This window comes from Notechis scutatus, chromosome 6 (assembly GCF_049901735.1).
Source record: "Notechis scutatus isolate UNSWTSFEM ecotype Mainland chromosome 6, rNotScu1.2, whole genome shotgun sequence".
Lineage (NCBI taxonomy): Eukaryota > Metazoa > Chordata > Lepidosauria > Squamata > Elapidae > Notechis > Notechis scutatus.
The window spans coordinates 50419980-50440073 of NC_142014.1; the positions used below are offsets into that span (position 1 = coordinate 50419980).

Genomic DNA, 20094 nt, shown 5'->3' on the forward strand with positions numbered 1-20094 from the left:
CGTACACATCATGCACATTCCGGTTTGGGCACTCAGTGCTGAAAAGGTTCACCATCACTGTACTACGTGCTGTGTTGGCTGCTGTTGTGGGAGAACTGATACACCAAAGTGGCCTCAACCTTTTTAACTTTCTGGAGGTCCCTCAAAACCAGATTGGGTCAGCAGGCCTGGGGGCCTCAGGGAGACTGGAGAAATAACTGACATGTTTAATTGACATGTTTTTCAATTCTATTTTAGTTTTGTGCTTTCTATAATTTTAAAGTTTTTAATGTTAATAATAGTATCGATACGTTGTATATATGTTTTTGACTTTGTTGTACACTGCCCAGAGTCATTGATTATGAGATGGGTGGTTATATAACTGTGAAAAATAAATCAGCGTAGCTTTCAACAGTCTTCCTTTGGAAAGCTTCTCCTAGGGTAAGAGCCCAAAGGGAGAAGACTATAGCTAATAACCAGAGTGGGAGCAGTGTATTGTGGGAGAAAGGTTCAGATGAAAGCTAATGGATTAAGGGTCATTGTTTATTATAGTTGGTGAGTATATGTGGAGTGGATGAGCAAGAATGGGATTTTAATTCCATTTGACCCTTTTTTATGCGTGGTTGGTAGGCTTTGGATCTAAACAAACAATAAAATGAAAAAGATTTATAACATGCTTCTAAGCAGGGCCCAATCCAACCACAGTAAAAATTAACTTTAAAGTATCAATAGTCAAAACTACACAAACAAGCTACATATAACATGTTTTATTTATTTACTTATGAAAATAAAATATGTACTCAACAATAAAACCCTAAATCTATAAACCTGGCTTCCCTACTGTCTTAGGGGGATTGTCAAAATTAGTGGGATTGTCAAAAACAAACAAACCCATAACCATACCATCTTAACTACCAACCATGATTGTCAACATCTGTTCACAACTGTTTTTGCCACTCAGTCTATTACATAAGTTTCACACACTTTAAAATGTTGGTAGAGGCAATAAAACATCACGGCGTTTTATAGGCAAAGGAAGTGATTTTCACAGGAATCAACTACTTTACAGAAGACAGGGCACTAACTGTTAAAGGAAGGGCAGTTTGGTCCCATTCCAAGTACCTCTGCCACCTTTTGGGGTTCTGATTACAGGACTGCTAATGACCTTGTTATCCAACTATTGCTAATAAATGCCAGGCCAAATTGCTATGTGTTCACATCCATTTTTGGTAGATCAGAAACTTTGTTGGGTACAGATATTGCTCAGCCATGTTTGGGTACCACAGCAGCTATGACTAGTTGGTTCTAGAATTTTCAAGACTTATCTTGCTGGATGATTTCAGTTCCAATGCACTGGAAGTTAGCTCCAGTTCTATTCAGGATTTCATAGACTCCATGGTGATAATGGCCTTCTTTCAGCTGCTTTATGCTATGACACGTATGAATGACATGGTATTAAACATATTAGATATGGTATGTGATGTTCTGATGACTAGAATTTATGGACTCCCAATTTCTAGCCTGGACCCTTAACCACTACACCAGACTAGCTTTCAGTGATAGAAGTAAAAAAGAGTTAGACTTTATTCCATGAAATGGTGGTAATTGTAACTTTCCAGAAACAGTCCCTTATTCAGCAATAAGCCTTACCTGGTATATAACTGTCACAAAAATTCACGTGTAATCTTTATTATGGAGAAGAATACTTTTTTACAGATTTGTGCCATGTGGAGCAAAGAAGCCAACGTTTTATAAGCCTGTGTTCCAGAGCTTTTTCTCCCAACTTTCCAAAGCAATGCTTGGTGTGGTTTTGATGGCCTTAGGTGCCAGCTGAACTATAATTATATAATGTTTCTGTATAACTGGGGAACCAGTGGTTGCCACCTCACTAGTCTTAGTTTTCACATTTGCATTTTCAGTTATATTTATTGCATGAAAAAAGAGCCAACCAACATTTGCTATCCCTTAAATTATAACATGAATTAAGGAAGAAATAAATAAACTTTGCTATAAAATATAGTTTCTAAGAATGTGAGAGTAGATAATGCTTAAATACCTTTGGTATGCTTTTAGTTGCTTCCAAAAGACTTTTAAAACATTTTAAAAATAACATCTATCTATGTAGTCAACAACAGGTGCATCATTACTGGCAAATGCTTCACCTTTGACTCTCATGGCATCACCATTGTCTGTAACCAGTCAGAATGTGACATCTACTCCATTGACTCCTTTTGGGATGCTGGGGAGTCTTGTTCCAGTGACTATGCCTTTTCAGTTTCCATTGGAGCTTCTTAGCTTTGGAACAGACACGGCTGGAGTGACAACCACCTCGGGATCTACCTCAGCAGCTTTCCACCATAGTATAACTCAGAGTAAGTAAAACTTTTTTTTTTTACTATTTGTCGGTAAATACTTCTTTATCAATGGCAAATTCTTTGAATTGTCTGCATTTGTTGGGAAATTAGTTTGTTGTTTATGCCTATAATTATTTCTCATTGTTTTCTTGGTGGCTTAATTGTCTCAGTTGTGATGTTGCTGTTAGAAGGTGTTAGATGTCTTGGCTAGATGATTGGGTTGACTGTGCAAAAGCACCCAAACATGCTTTTTCAAGAGGCAACTGGACTTTCTCATTTTTCTTTGAAGACATTTCACTTCTTATCCAAGAAGCTTCTTCAGCTCTGACTGGATGGTGGGCAATGGAAGGATTTATACTCCTTGCAGACAGCTGGTCATTTGCATTCTTTTAGCAGGTTGTTAAGATCACCTGGAAGTTTATCTATGTCATCAAGGTCACCTGAATGATGCAAATTGGTGTGGAGCCATCTTGGAACTGTTGAAAGGACTGTGTTGTAGATTGGAGATAGATGATGCCGCATCCCTCCACCTCTGTTGAGAGAGGCCTGTTCAATTTTGACATAGATGGCCTCTTTAACCCCTCTTTCAAACCAGCTATCCTCTCTGCATAGCACAGCATAGGTAAACAAACACATCAGGACTAGATTCAGCAGTCCATTTGCATTTAAAAGACACAGGCCACTCTTTTGAAGACAACAAAGTCCATATTGTGGACATTTTCCCATATATGCCTTACATTAGGTACTTTATCTCTCTGTGATTCTTCTCCATAGTACCCTTAATGCTTTGGAACATCAACACCATTTCTCTTGAAATCTCACTCCTTTCCCGTGATGGAGTATCTTGTCTTAATTTAATAAGTCGCACTCTTACTCGAGTCCAAAAACAATATATTCCAGTCCAATGTTAGTCCTCAGCAAGTTCAATAATCATAGTTCTTTACATCTCAGGATTATTAATCAAGTCCATTTCAATAGTCCAGGAAGCTTTCGCAAATCAAAAATCACTTTGCTTTACTTAAAAGTCTTCTATAATAGAATCTTCAGTGATTATAAAATAACTAGGTATAGAACAGTCAATATTACCACAGTCCTCCAGATGAATTTTGTTAATTTTCTCATTTAAAAAAAATCTAAACTTGTAAGGGTCTGGTATATTCCATTCACCAGTTGATGGTGCCCTCAGCTTAGCTTTCAGCGTTGTTTCAAATCTTAATGATTTAATTAATCCAAATTTAGTTCAATTTATGGAAGCAAAGACAGCTATTCAAATAGATTCAAGTGGAGAGTCCAGCATTTTATAATCTCTTTCCAAAACAATGCCTACCCAATTTAAGAGTCCAATTTTCTATGTTTTCAAAACTTTTATCTCCTTAATTCCTCTTTTGGGTCTAGGATTTTTCTGTCTATGGTAGTTCATTGCTTTAAAAGATAGTTCTAAGAGTCTTTTCCTGGATTTTCCTCCTTTTTTTCTTTAAAGTTAGGGTCTAAATAAAAAAGGAATCTTCTTATCCATCTCCAGTCACTGTTCATCTGCACTGCTCTTGCACATTTTTGTTGCCTCAGCGTCCCAAAGGCAACCATTGATGCTAGCTCTTCTGCAGGCATAATAGGTCCAAAGAAGCCCAGTCCATCAGGGAGGTGCTGCTATCCCATACTGAGCATTATGGGTCTTTTTTCATCATCTACAGGGTACTTTTAGTCCTTCGGAGCCCTCAACAGGGAGCTGGCATGGGAGCTGAAACCGCTCTACATGTCTTTCCTTTTAAATTTGTCTCAAATTTTCTTCATTTTTTTCTTTCACAGCATTTTAGTTAATGTAAATTCATGCATATCATTGATATATTTATTGGATATCTATAGTTTTAATATCAAATACAGAACAGACTTAAAGTAGCTGGAATAGAGCATAAGAAGTCTGCTCCATACAGGCCAGAACATAATGCTTTTATTGAAAGAAGAGGCCAAACACTACAGGCAATGGTTAGAACAATGTTAAATGATTCTGGGTTACCTGATTCTTTGTGGGGAGGCTACAATGTGTGCTAATAACATATTGAACAACGTTGTTAATACAACAACAGGTGAAATACCATTTACCAGGTGGCATGGCAGGAAACCTGACCTAAGTTACCTGCACACATTTGGTGCACCAGCATGGGTGCATATTCCTGCACAACTCAGAAAAAAAAGGGCAACATAGAGCTAAAAGATTTTTCTTCGTTGGTTATCAGGCAAACCATAGGGCATATAGATTTTGGGAGAAAGGCACATCTAAAGTGTTATGTAGTGCTAGTGCCCAATTTCTAGAACATGAAGGATGGGAGAAATTAGAACAGGATGCCAATAAAGATGTAATTATTGAATCCTATAGAAATCCCATTAGTTATCCCTGTAACTTTAAAAATAAAGTAAAGAGACAAATACAGGATGAAATAGTGCCCATAAAGGAAGAAACAGATTCAATAGCTGAACAGGATGAGGAAGATGAACAGGTAGTAGTTCAACAAAGTCCTCCTGTAAGCCCTGTAATTCCCAGAAGAACTACACGTGTATCTAGACCGCCTGATAGGTACCAGGCTAACACAGTGTGTCAGATTAATCAAGTTCCTAATTCTGTAGAAGAAATTAAAAAGTATCCTAATAAGGAAAAAGAAAGTTGGTATGCAGCAATGAATAAGGAACTGAATTCATTACGAGATATGAAGGTGTATGAAAATGCAAAATTACCTGTAGGTAAGAAATCCATTGGCTGCAAATGGATATTTAAGGTAAAAACAGATAAGGATGGTAATTTAATCCATAAGGCAAGGTTAGTAGCCCAAGGTTTTAGGCAGAATGCTAATGACTACGATGAGGTGTTTGCACCTAGTCTTAAGGCAGCAACCTTGAGGGCAGCTTTAGTGTGGGCAGCTAGTAAAAACTATATAGTTAACCATCTAGATGTGGAAACTGCTTACTTCCGCCCCATTAAAACATATTATTTATATGAAAAAACCTGTTGGTATTAAAAGTGAAAATAAGGATAATAATGATTGTTGGTTGTTAAAGAAAAGTCTCTATGGTCTTAAACAATCAGGCTATGAATGGAACCAGTATATTGTAAAGGAACTAGACAATATAGGATTTAAAGCTGGTTTAGCCGATCCATGTCTGTTTAAGAGGGAGACAAATGGGAAAGTATCATTATTATTACTATTCACAGATGACATTGCTTTGATAACTGAAACTAATGATGAAGCAAATAAAATAATAGCATCATTAGGAAAGAGAATAAAGATCAAGCAATTAGGGAGATAAAGAAGTATCTCGGTTTGAATATAAAGAAAACACGGAAAGGTTTTAAGATATCTCAGGAAGATAAGATAAGCAAATTGCTAAAAGATTACAAGATGGAGCTTTGTAAGCCAGCTAAGACTCCAGTGAGTCAGGAGTTTAGCAACACTGATGAACAAAGCCCTGAGTTTGATAAGGTGATTTATCAATCTTTAATTGGTAGTTTGAGTTATATTAGTAATTGGTCTAGACCAGATATATCGTACTGCGTGAATCAGTTGGCTAGATTCAATTATGCACCATGTGAAAGACACTGGAATGCAGCTAAGAGGATATTAAGATATCTTAAAAAGACAATGAATTATTCATTGTATTTAGAACCAAAGGGTGATTTAATTCTAAGTGCATATGCAGATGCTAGCTTTGCATCAGAAAGAGACACTAGAAAGTCGACTTCAGGAACAGCCATAATGCTGGGTAAGACATTAATAGGCTGGAAGTCAATAAGACAACAGCATATAAGTTTGTCTACTATGGAGGCAGAATTCTCCTGTTTATCATTGTTATGTACAGAGTTAATAATGTATAAACAAATGTTAATTGATATAGGTATAACTGTAGATTATCCTATAATTATACATGAAGATAATCAGGCAGCAATTCAAATGGCCACAAATATTGGAGTAAAAACAAGGAGCAAGCATACAGATCTAAGATACCTAAACGTGAGACAATCTGTAAGAAGTAAGATGATTCAGCTAGAGTACTGTATGTCGGAGGACAATTTAGCTGATAATTTTACTAAAGCCCAAGGTGCCAGTAAGCACCAGGAGAGTTGTGAAAAATATGGGATAAGATTGTAAGGTATTATATATTTATTTCACCCAAAAGGGGAGTATGTTAGGTATAACATTGATACCAAATATGGTTTGGGTGAATAAATATATAAAACTTAGATATCATGGTTTAAGTGCTTATCACTTTAAGTACAATGCAGCAGGCAATTAGCCGATTAAGGGTGCGGTTAGAAGTTACAATATAAGGAAGCATTAGAAGCTGGAAAGCTGTCTGCTGTCTGTAACTGTGTGCTGCTGCGACTAACTGTGTTTTGCTGTGACTAACTGTGATTACTGACTGTGAGTGCCTGAGACTGAACTGTTATTGTTTGCTACTGTTTGCTGATTACTGCGTAATTCTACTGAATATCCAGCGTTTGTTTCTCTGGAGAGTGAAACCGGAGGAGGAGAAGATATCTTTATCGGCTGATAAAGATATTGCAAGGACTCTTAACTTGGACTGTAATAGTGAGTCTTACTGGATGGAAATACTGTGAATGACTTAATGGACTGAATGACAATGCTTAAATTCTAACTGGATTAAAAACTATTTAAACTACAAACAGTGTTTGTATTCAGTGTGTGTATACTCTGGGGCCCTTCCACTCTCGTTTGGCTTCCTGGTTTGACTACTGCTGCAATACTCTTCTAGGGGTTAATTCCCAAACCCTAACACCTATAATTATTTCTCATTGTTTTCTTGGTGGCTTAATTGTCTCAGTTGTGATGTTGCTGTTAGAAGGTGTTAGATGTCTTGGCTAGATGATTGGGTTGACTGTGCAAAAGCACCCAAACATGCTTTTTTCAAGAGGCAACTGGACTTTCTCATTTTTCTTTGAAGACATTTCACTTCTTATCCAAGAAGCTTCTTCAGCTCTGACTGGATGGTGGGCAATGGAAGGATTTATACTCCTTGCAGACAGCTGGTCATTTGCATTCTTTTAGCAGGTTGTTAAGATCACCTGGAAGTTTATCTATGTCATCAAGGTCACCTGAATGATGCAAATTGGTGTGGAGCCATCTTGGAACTGTTGAAAGGACTGTGTTGTAGATTGGAGATAGATGATGCCGCATCCCTCCACCTCTGTTGAGAGAGGCCTGTTCAATTTTGACATAGATGGCCTCTTTAACCCCTCTTTCAAACCAGCTATCCTCTCTGCATAGCACAGCATAGGTAAACAAACACATCAGGACTAGATTCAGCAGTCCATTTGCATTTAAAAGACACAGGCCACTCTTTTGAAGACAACAAAGTCCATATTGTGGACATTTTCCCATATATGCCTTACATTAGGTACTTTATCTCTCTGTGATTCTTCTCCACAGTACCCTTAATGCTTTGGAACATCAACACCATTTCTCTTGAAATCTCACTCCTTTCCCCATGATGGAGTATCTTGTCTTAATTTAATAAGTCGCACTCTTACTCGAGTCCAAAAACAATATATTCCAGTCCAATGTTAGTCCTCAGCAAGTTCAATAATCATAGTTCTTTACATCTCAGGATTATTAATCAAGTCCATTTCAATAGTCCAGGAAGCTTTCGCAAATCAAAAATCACTTTGCTTTACTTAAAAGTCTTCTATAATAGAATCTTCAGTGATTATAAAATAACTAGGTATAGAACAGTCAATATTACCACAGTCCTCCAGATGAATTTTGTTAATTTTCTCATTTAAAAAAAAATCTAAACTTGTAAAGGTCTGGTATATTCCATTCACCAGTTGATGGTGCCCTCAGCTTAGTTTTCAGCGTTGTTTCAAATCTTAATGATTTAATTAATCCAAATTTAGTTCAATTTATGGAAGCAAAGACAGCTATTCAAATAGATTCAAGTGGAGAGTCCAGCATTTTATAATCTCTTTCCAAAACAATGCCTACCCAAAAACTGAGGATGCCAAACTCTTGAGTAGAAATCCTGGGAAAGGTGTCAGAATAACAGAATAACACTTAGAAGGGACCTTGGGGGGAACCCTATACCATTTCAGAGAAATGACTGTCCAGTCTTTTCTTAAAAACTTCCGGTGATTGAGCACCCAGAACTTCTGGAGGCAGGCAGTTCCACTGGTTAATTGTTCTCACTCACAGGAAGTTTCTCCTTAGTTTTAGGTTCCTTCTCTCTGTTCAGTTTCCATCCATTGCTTCTTGTTTGCATTCTGCTTCTTTGGAAAATACATTGTCCCCCTTTCCTTGTGGCAGCCCCTTAAAAGCTTGTTGCCTATCCCACTCTTGAGTAAAGCATGTGAGCCATTTCCTCCTTTCAATGGTCCATGAAAGTATATCTTTCGTGTGCAGATAATAAAGTCAAAAAAGGTGAACAACATTTTTACAGAACTATAGATAAGTTGAGGCTGGGTGACAAGGAATGGCTGGGAGGGGAGGGGCCAGGTGAGGCACCCATTGATGTGAGTGACATTGAGTTGGCCACGCCCACCCAGTCACATGACCACCAAGCACACGCACACAGTCACATGACCAAGTCACACCCACTCAGTCACATGACCATCAAGCTACGCCCACCCAATCACATGACCACCAAGCCACACCCACCAAATAAACCACGCCCACGGAACCGGTAGTAAAAAAAATTTGAATCCCACCACTGTCCTTAGGCATCCAGTATTGTAAGCTTCATTTCCACTTTGACAATTTTAAGGTTTTCATACTTTTCACATTCTATATTGTGACTGTGAAGAACATGTATTTCTGTTCAATTCAATTGACATCATCAGTGACCAATCTTGTAGTTTTGGACTGGCAAGATAATGATTGGCTTAAAGTCATCCACTTGAATTTGTAAATCCCAAATTTCAGTACTACACCATTAAACAACTAAACTTACTGTCTACAGAGAGGCACCGAAAACTATGATCATGTTAATTTTATGATTATATATGTGTGTGTTTTTTCCTTTTGTGTGCCATGACAGATTTATTGAAGGGTTTACAGTCAGGAGCTCAGCATTCAGCAGCACTGTCTCATACATCTCTGCCTGCTCATTTGCAGCAAGCTTATTCAGGTAAGAAAACACATTTTCTCACTTTCCTAAAGAGAAGCCAGCTGTCTCACAATACGGTTTCTACAGTGATAAAAATTTCTTAAGATCAGTTTTGACAATGCAACAACTTTCTCAATGGCATGGTGGGATTCCCTTTACTCAGTGTGAATCTCTTAGAGATGCTGTAATTTACAAGTCTAATTTGACTTGAGCATTCTCAGGTGCAGTTGTCAATCTTCCAGTTAAGAAATTACCATTTTAGAATGCTTTAAAGGAAGCAGACTATTTGGATCCCTTTAGTCACGGTTCCAGTTGGGCTTGGAATGAAAACAGTGTTTGTTGTACTGATTATTTACCTTTGTTGGGCCCTAGATGGAAAATATGTATTTCTTCTGATCCTATTACACATTGATGGGCTTCGGTACCATTGACTATGGTATCCTAATTTTGGGGGATTGGAGATGTTATTTTATGTTGTTCCATTCCTTCCTAAACAAATCAGTTGTGGAGGAAAAAAGATTGATCTGATGGCCTCTTACATGCACAGCAAAGATGAATTGATTACCTGTCAAAGCAGCAAGCAGTGGTGGAGGGCAGGCACGCGATCTGGACGCGCCTTGTGAGCCGCAGGAAAGCCAAGAGTCAATGGGCTGGAGCAGCAGGCGGCCATGGGAGGTTTGTCTTCATACAGCACCAGCAGCAGATGAAGGCAGAGGTGCAGGGGGAAGGCAAACGATCTGGACGCGCCGCACAGGCCACGGGAAAGCCTAGAGTTGGTGGGCTGGAATAGGTGGGCAGCCATGGGAGAGTCATCTTTGCTTCTCTCAGCTTGTCTGCGGCCTGTGTAGTGTGTCAGGATTGCCTGCCTTCCACCCTGAACCTCTGCCTCTGCCTGCTGCTTGGACAGGGAATCATCTCACTTGCGCTGCACAGGTTGCGCAGCCCAGAGTCCACCGACCAAAGGATCGGTGAGCTGCAGCTACTGTCAGATACCATTGGTCCCCGCGCTCTTGCCGCCTCTTTTGCGGGATTACCCTGAAATGGTGTTTCCCCCAAAATAAGCCCTGATGCTTATTTCAGAGCCTCCAAAAATATAAGACCAGGTCTTATTTTTGGGGAAACACAGTAGTGGGAAGAGAGAAAGGCCTTGAAGGTCAGGAGGAAGAGATGCTAGGAAGGTAATTATCAGATAAAAGGGTCTTGAGCTCAGGTGAAGAAAATAATGTGAGAAAAAAAAATTCCTCTCTAGTTCTCACAGAGCTAGAGGGAAAGAGGAAGCAGATCAGATTTGCAAGATTTTTTTTACTGCATCTGTTGCAGTAAGAGTAATGCTTGCTTGACATTAATTTTTGAGCCTGATCTACCCTATAGAACAGACAGACACTTTACATGAGATTGCCTCTAAAAATGACTTTGAAAAAGGCAGCAATCTCCCTGTTAACTGGCAGTAGAAGTCAGAAACACATTGTACCTGTGCTGTGGTCCCTGGTTTAATTTTCTGTAAGTTTCTATGTACAATTTAATTAATTAAAAATTAAGCTTTTTAATCTACAAAGCTTAACACCAAGTTACCTTAAGAAAACTTTCTCCAGATAGAGTTGCCCAGATAATATCTACATTCTGCAGTTCTTTAGTTTTATAAAGTTGGGGGGGGACTGCAATTAGGAGAAGTTGTTTCTCTTTCATGACCTCCACATTATGAAATACACTTCCCATAAAAGCTGGATTCCCTTTGGTATTCAAAAGTAAATTAACTTAAGTATTTAAATGATACTATCATGGGATCTTTTAAATCAGGGGTGTCAAACTCAAATTCATCGGGGGCCGCATCAGCAGTTTGGTCCCCATCAAAGGGCCGGTTGTATCTGTAGGTCTACGTGTCCACTCTTTATTATCATAAATTAATGTCACTGCATTCAATTATTACTGTTTTTTGTAATAATGTAAGTAATAACTAGCTCTGAAAGCAGAAACATAGTCAGAATAATGACAAGTAGATATTCAAATGTACAATTATTGTACAATGTATTGAAAAAATGTTTTTTGGTAACAAACATTAATTTTTTTTTAAACATACAAATATTGCCAAACACTGTTTATTAAACATATGGAAAACACAAGGCATTACTTTTTTTTTAACTTTACTGACTAGATGGCTGACATCGTTTTCCTAAGGTCAGTCCATCGATGTTTGGCGTTAGGTCTTGTGCTGTAGCAATCCGCAAAACAGCATGGAGGTTATCATCAGTGATGCGTGATCTGAGCTTGGTCTTGTTCAGATTCATGACTGAAAACATCTGTTCACATAGATAAGTGCTCCCAAACATGGACAGAACACGTGCAGCTTGAAGTCGGAGCTGTGGCATCAAAGCAGGGGAGGAGACGGTAAAAGTCGCGACTGTCGCATCCTGGAACTTCGCTTTCAGGCTGCTGTTGGACTGCCCCCTTTTATAGTGCCCAGCCATCTGTCCCCTCCATTTACTTTACTTACCTTTTACTTCTTTCTTTCTTTTACTTCTTTCTTCTTGCTCCTCTCCGCGGCGTCCGCGCTCCTCTGATCCCTGGAGATGTCGGGCGGACGTCACGTGATGACGTCACGTCCGACACCCAGGAGCAGTGCGGGGCAGGAAGAAGTCGGGCCAGGTCCCGGAAGGTAAGTAAATTTTTTTTTTTTAACTTGAGCCATTTTTAAATGAATTTACTCCGTGCAGGCACGGAGTAAATTCATTGAAAAAAAAAAAGGGGGAGGCTGCAAGGCTGGCGGCGGCACCGCGGGCCATCAGACGAGGTCTGGCGGGCCGGATTTGGCCCGCGGGCCTTGTGTTTGACACCCCTGTTTTAAATGTTTCTTCAATTTAGCTGGGCTGATGATTGATTGTGGCTATCTATGTGCTTGCTTGTTTATACTTCAGGCTTTTTTTTTAACCAAGGATATTTATTTTCTATATTTTGTGTACCATCAAAAGTTGTATGATTGCAGTGATAGGAGAAATTTAATAAATCATCATTTCTCTTTTATGAATTGTTTTCTCTTTTTCATCTTCAATTCTAGATGGCCAAAGCAAAGTGGATGCTAAGTTACAGAGGAAACCCCAGTGATGTTCTGCTAAGTAAGAGAGTAAATGTGGTTCTACTTTGCTGATGGAGAATGACCAGTTGGGAAAGTGCTTACATGGACACAGAGCTGCTGTTTCTGTCAATGTTTACATATTCTGATCCTAAGCACTGTGGTGAGGACAAAAAAAAATACTTGATCAAAGAGAGAAGAAAAAGGAGGAAAGTGTTCTTATTAAAAAAAACTCACAGTTTGATTTTGTTTTCAGGACAGTTCTCAAAGCCTTTTATCCCAATTGTCTCAGAAAGGGTTGGCCAAACAGGTTCAGTTGTCAAACCTACAGCAACCCCAAACCTTTTTGCAGGCTGATGTCTGATGAAGGAACTATGAAAGGAAACTAAAGTAAACATCTGTATCCACCATGCAAGTAAGGCCATCCATCCTGTTCAGCCATGTGGAGGCTTCAGGAAAGTCTACAAGCTATAACAGTTAGAAACATTCTCTGCAAGTTTGAATAAGGTGAAGTATAGAGGAGAAAAAGTGTTTTATATCAGCCTAAAAGGAAGTACGCATTTTCTCTACCCAAAATCAAGGCTGCTTGTTTGCTCTTTGAAGAGCCTGAAAATTATACTTAATTTGCTTTGGCTAATATTTTCCCTAGATACTGTAACTGATCAGGACAGAGAATTTTCTATTTCAGATAAAGATTTAAAAAATGGAGAGTGTTTTGTAATTGCACATTTCAGTGGAACTTAAAATCTTCCTTTTAGTATCAAAAATTCAGATATAAGATTAGCATGAATTGGCTTTATCAGAGCATACCTTTGTTTTCAGTATCTTTGATGGAAGGTTTATTTTATCACTTTAGATTTGCTGAACCATTTCAGAGTTGCCTTATTTTTCATATATTGATAGAATGTAGAAATATTCCGTTTCTCTCCTTTGGGAAGATAGTTTCCGATTCTTCTTCCTCTTCTATTAGCTTTGAGAAGATATGTGCTGTATTGATTCTTTACAGCTTTTAAGTAAGACCTTTTATCAGAACTGTTCAAAGCTCTCTCCAAAGAGTATAGTTGAGGTGCCTTCTGTTTAGGCTTTAACATTCTTATTCCCAGTATTCTTTAAATTTGCTAAGCTGGGAGATACTTGATTTGTTGTTGCTTGAACATACAACTTGTAGGCTGGCTTTGATTTTGAAACCATTATGTTAAAAGTCTAGGAAAGAAATGTAGGAACTGCTTTATATTGCACTCAATTAATTAATGCAGAAGAAATGTATTTGAGGATGTAATTCTGGGAGAAAAAGTCAAAACAATGTCACATTATGTTGTAAACATTTCAATGGAGGTCAAATCTAGAAATCATAGTTTAATCCCCAAACCAAAGTCTTTTCTTTAATTTAAATCTGATATTTTATTTTTTAGTAAGAGTTGGGTTTTTTTAAACATTTCTGGCGATATGGTCATCATCCAGCAGAAATATGTACATATGCCAGCATGTTTTGCTGGAGGCTTCTTTGATTCCAACTACAATCTCTAATGCTGCTCTAAAAGGAAACCACATTTTAAAAAGACAACTAGCTGTGTCTGTTGATCAACATTAATTCCTACAGTAGGAAACTCAGTAATATCTATGGCTTCCTATAAAATTCTACTTCTTATGTGCATATAGTTTTACTGTATGGTGGCCAAGATAATTCTTCTGCTGTTTTGTGACAGACATGTATTTAGTTATTAAGTTTACAGAGATATGTTATTTCATCTTACAAAGCCAGGTAGCTAATCTTACTGATTCAGATTACTTATCATATTTGTAAAACATGTGTATATTTAAATAATATATAATATAAACATAGTAACTGAATGTTGGGTTGACCCTATTAATTTTTAAAAAAAAACTTGCACAAAATACGGATTAAAAATAGAGTCAAATCAATCTGGAATAGAAGGTAAACAAAGGGCTTTTAAAAAACATAACTGATAGTTTCATAGAAGAAACTACAAAGTTCAGAATGTTTTTTGCATTCACAAAGCCTTCCTTTTCCCTTCAATATTAATTGGTTAGTTTTATCTTCTTGATTGATTTACTTTCATTTCAAAGGTAAGCAAAATGTTCTCCATGAGCATATCCTACAAATAGCCAAATATACAGTTCTTACTGAAGATTTACTGTTACATAAGTTGTTTCCTTGTGGCAAATTCAGATTTGTGTATTTAAGCATGTACACACACACGCACATATAAATAAAAAAAATACCTTTGGAAGAAAAGACTTAAAATAAAAAATATATTTGAAACAATGCTTTTAAAATATCATAAAAATGAAATTCTCTTTAAAGAAAGAGGCATACTAGGACCCTGACATTCCATATTGCATTATGAAAACTAAATATTAAGTAGTTAATAACTTTTAGATTTAGTTTTCCCTGATATACAAAGTGATAGAAAGTGTGAAAGGTAAAACTATTTTTCTCTTTTAGAAACAATACACAGTACAGAATAGAATTAGTCAGAGTTATATGTTTCTGATTCTGTTTTCCCATAAATTTAAAGCAAAACATGGTGGCAGAAAACGGTTTATGTTAAAAGAGTTTGAAAATTTTCTCATAAATCCAAATAACACAAGTGGTTTTCTTGTTGCTCATCAATATTTCTCATGTAGAATTTAATCAAAGCACATTAATTGATTTGAATTTATTATTCTTATTACATGGCATGCAATTGGGGCCTCTCTGTTTTGCTAAATATATGAAGAGACTTCAGCTCTTTTCAGTTTAATAGCAAACTGGAGTATCTGGAGACATAATGCTATGAAAAAAGTGATAGAAGACAATTGCTCCTGATGTTCTCAATAAAACAAGAATTTTATGATTAGAATAAATCTAATAAAACGATACCTCCATGAGCTTCTCTACAATGGACATAAGGACATAAAGAAGATAATCAGAATTGAAAAGAGTAGATAGAATATTAGTGCCATTACAATGCAAGTGAGATATACTTCCTGCACAGCAATTTTTAATTTAGGTATTTTTAACAGCCTAGTTTGTCTTAAAATGTATTTGGAGAGTTAAATAGCTCTTATGTTAAATCTGTTCAGTATTCACAAGCAATAAAAGGTAAAGCTTTCATTTCTGAATTTAAATTGTTTTTGAGACTTAGGGCTAAAATAATGATCATACACTGAGCCTCAAATATAAGCAATAATTTTGACATACAGGTTTTGAATTTTAGAATCATTTAAATTATGTGTTTCTTGTCCCAATGGGGACAGTTAGCAATTCCTTAGGTTATCTTGGATCTTTATGAAGTATGGAGAAAGGATATAAACAATGAACAAAGAAATGTCTTAACAATGCATACTTTCATCCCCAAGGTAATATATGATGGCTTAAAATCATTCCTTTTTCAGCCTTTTATATTGTCTTGTCTCCAGCAAAACAGATGGGAATGTTGAGTCAAAATCTCAGGTGTGGGTGCTGTGGGTTTGACATCTGTTTCCATGAAATAATGGTTTAATTTATTCAGTAGGCTATGAATGGGGCAGGTAATCATGGTTTGCTTCTTCAAACTCTTAGCTGACTAATCCAGCCTCCATTTAGCCTCTCCATTTGATCCAAAGCAGTTGATATAAAAATAATTCGCAAATCCCAAGCTACCATCAGTTACATTGAATCATAATCAGATGATAGTTTCTTAGGACTCACAGTTATTTACTATGTTTGCTGCTACATTCATTAAAATATTTTTGATTATATTTATAAATACATTTAAATCTAGTTTACACAGTGATTTTTAGAACTGTTTGCCCAGAAAAAAATTAGGATGTTAGTTTTTTGGAATGTTGACAAGTGATATAATTATACTCTTATTTTTGAACTTTTCAGAATAGTAGTACAGGAAAAAAAATCATGTTAAATTTTGGAAAGTTTTTTTACCTAACTATTTGCATAATTTGTTATGTTAGGAGTTCACAGAACACTTTTTATTTTCCAAACACTTTACACCAAGATTAGAATAATAAATAGATATCATAAAATGTTTATGCAATTATAATTGTATGCCATTTAGGAGATACTTACTTGATACAGGCTTTTGGTTAAGTGCCTTTTCTTTTTGTTCCCTCTTATCCCCACAAAGTATATTCCGAGGTCCTAAAGTGTTTGGAGGTATTTGGAAAGTCCTTGATCCTGCCCAAATGACTTTATGTTGTTAAAATAACTTTACTCTTCTGTAATTAGTGTTCAGTACATGTAATGTTGTGACTGCTGTTGCATAACTCTCATTCTTATGTGCTTGTTCTTTGCACACAGCAATATTTTCCTTATGTTAAATTTGTTTTTGTAGTATTAATGTTTACTTCTGAAAATGAACTTTGGCACAATTTAGAAACAGTGTATTTGAGCAACTGTAATGAAGTGGTTGGTAGTACACTAAGCCATTTCCACTGGAGTTTCAGATTGTAATTTAAAATATCAGTCTAATAATCATGTTAAACCAGCCATTCTAAAATTTGGCATTTTCCCCTGTGACAGAGAAAGAGCAGAATATTTCTTCACATTAAAAATGTTATAAATAATTTATATTTGAATGGTTACAGACTAGTAGACAATAAAATATTTTATATTTCTGCAATAAAAATATTTTCATATGGCCTCTGATGCCTAAGATGCTTCACCCTAGGAAGCTGCCTGTTGATGGTGACAGTAATTTAATCTTCTAAATTAAAATTTTAGTTTTCCATGCACCTAATACAGTGAGAGCTTCTTTGCATTGCTCAGATACATATATTTAGATACATTGTAAAACAAAATTTTGCTTTAAGTAACAAATTGGCTAAATCAAAGAATAGCAGTATACTTTTAAACAAAAAAAAAACACAGCAAGATTTCCCTGTTTTTTTCCAAAGTCTATGACAAATGTAAGAATGCAACCCACCAATCAAAATAAGTATTCATATATTTTAAAATTTTATTGTATTTATAAAACTTTTCACTTTTTAAAACTACCATATATTATTATTAAGGTTCTACTGATCTTTAAAACAAAGTTGCATTTTATTTCAAATCAATTCTGAATGGATGGTTGAATACTCAAAATAATATTGAATTCTGCTAGAAATTAAAGAACTATCTTTTGTTCAGATAAAGCAATTTGGTATGATTGAGGAATATAAAGTATTTTATGTAATTAGTTAACATGTTTCTAATTGCAGTAACAGATAAGAGGAGGTTGAATTTCCTGCAAGAGTCTAAAAAAACTTCCTTATAGAAAGAAAATTCTTACTAGGAAGAAAGGGATCAGTTGTCATGCTGAAGTCTATTGTAAACTATATTTGGTTTTCAAAATTGAGTTTTTACAACTTTGAACCATTTGTTCCTAATTTTTAAGAATTATTTTCTGAATGTATTTCTCAGGACACTATTGCTTAGTTTTTTATGTATATATACGCCTTTTAACAATCTTTAGAAGTTGGAGAAACTTGTGTTGACACTTGAAGAAATCACTTAGAATAATCCATTTAGATATGAATTTGATCTAGGCTTAAGTATCTGGAAAAATGACTGGCAGAAGTGAATGCCTCTATAACAATCATTTCAGATACCACAAATAATATAGATAAACTGTAGGATAAACTGTAATATGAAGAGCTGAGAAGGAATATCTGATGACCTAGAAAAATCTTCTGCCAGCCCTCTTGCAGATACCTAAATCTGAATCCATCCCCATATTTAGATAATTAGCAATGTTGTCTTTTAATTGAATTATATTTTGTTGAGCCATGTCAGAAAACTAGGATTCTCTGGGGCAATTTTTGTTCAATGAAATATGTTTGTTCTATGTAACAAACACATTTCTGGAGCTTTGTATCCCAATATAATACTTTAATCTTTGCAGTGCTCCTGAAACAATATAAGTAATGTACACCTTGTGTTATAAAATTTTGCCTTTTACAATACATTAGACATTTAAATTTGGTGTGGTAAAAGGGAAAATATTTGATTATCTCATCACACATTGGAATAGTTGAGAAAAGTCAGCTAATTTAAAAGTAAAGATTGTAGGCAGAGCTCTCAGACCTTAAAGTCTTTAGTACAGTAGCATTTTATGTTCAGCACTGCCTTTCTCTGTAATGCTTTATTTTGATTTTAGTAGTCAGTAAAATTGCTTATTACAAAACTCCATGTTTAGTATTACAGATATTTCCCCCTGGCTATTGTTATTATCTACCCAAAGAAACATGACAAAGCTTTTTGAATGTGTGTAGTATGAAAATATTTTTGTAAAAGTGAAATTAAATTTTAAATAGCAGGAACATTTTCACCAGTACAGTGATAGGGTTCTGAGAGACTAGGAGGTTTTCAAAATCTGATGGTGATATCCTTTTACTAACTATAATCAAAGATGCAGATGTGGAATAAAGAACAATCTCATATTTGAAATTAGTAAATCTGTAAGTAAATAAATATTTCACCTGTACAAAGAGAGGACAATTAGTTAATTAGATCATTCACATAGATTCTTCTTTAGAGAAGTGGTCTGAATATATAGCTTCTTTGGCGCCTTTCAGCAGTTGATTGAAGAATCCAGAGGATTAAATATCATGTTGTGGAAGCTGCTGCACTTTTTTGCATGTATTTTCAGTCAAGAACATTTGCTTAAAATAAATTTAATTTAAATTGGTGAGCAGTGTTACAAATTGCATCCATCTCTCAAACATGTTTTAATCATATTCTGTACCTAAGTATCACAATTTAAAAATAAAAACATAAAGTTAGGATTTTCTATACTGTAAGATAAATTCTGCAGTTGGACATTGATGTGATTATAAATATGAAACATTGAGCTGAACTTGTCATTCTAGAAAAGAACATGCTTTTCATAAATTGATTCTAACAATAGTGCAGGTTTCAAGTTTAAAAAAATCTAGAAATTCTATTTTAGTATTTTTCTCCTGATGGAAACAATATTTCTGAATAATTTCTCAATATTCAGCAAAAAAGCTTAAAAAAATACCTGGTTAGCCATACAAAACAAGGAGATGTCCTTATTGACAAAATTGATCCACTGATACTTGGGAACATGGTTATAGATTTTCTATAGACTTATTTAAGGTACCTATTTTTATCAAGTTAGTGGTGCTATAATTATCCATGTCTAGGAAACATATCTGAAGCAGTTATTCTGTTCTGTGTATAGCTTGGCTCTATCTTTGAACCTAAGTATTTCTAAAATTAGTGGAAGGTTTGAGCCATGTGGGAAGAATATTTGTCTTCCTTGTGACATGTTTTCCATGCAACAAATATGTAGCTGCTCTCAATAAGAGGGCTTGTATAATTATACACATTTAGTTACTTGTGCCAACTGCTTTTTGGCTTATTTTTTACAGAAATGTATTCTACCAACCTGAAAGATTTAAAAGAATGAATTGATCTTTTTCTCCTATTTCAATTATTCCAAACACAATATTTGAATTATTTTTTCCATAATAATCTCAGGACCTGAAAGATTGTAACATAGTGTGTCTTAAAAGATGTACTGCACCAGCCATGAATATTGTAAATAACCCTTTCATTCTCCTTTTTATAAATATCTG

The 20094-nt window shown here is 35.8% G+C and overlaps 1 protein-coding gene across 1 annotated transcript in view; it reads left to right on the plus strand.

Moving 5' to 3' along the window:
• The window catches only part of UBN2 (ubinuclein 2), a 64023-nt gene extending 49666 nt beyond the window's left edge, over positions 1–14357 (plus strand). Inside the window, exons 15-17 of the mRNA XM_026694673.2 lie at positions 2105–2351; positions 9375–9464; positions 12496–14357. Of these exons, the coding sequence (XP_026550458.2) occupies positions 2105–2351; positions 9375–9464; positions 12496–12542 (384 nt within the window). The 3' untranslated portion in view covers positions 12543–14357. The remainder of the gene's footprint in view (positions 1–2104; positions 2352–9374; positions 9465–12495) is intronic.
• Positions 14358–20094: the final 5737 nt, after the last annotated feature.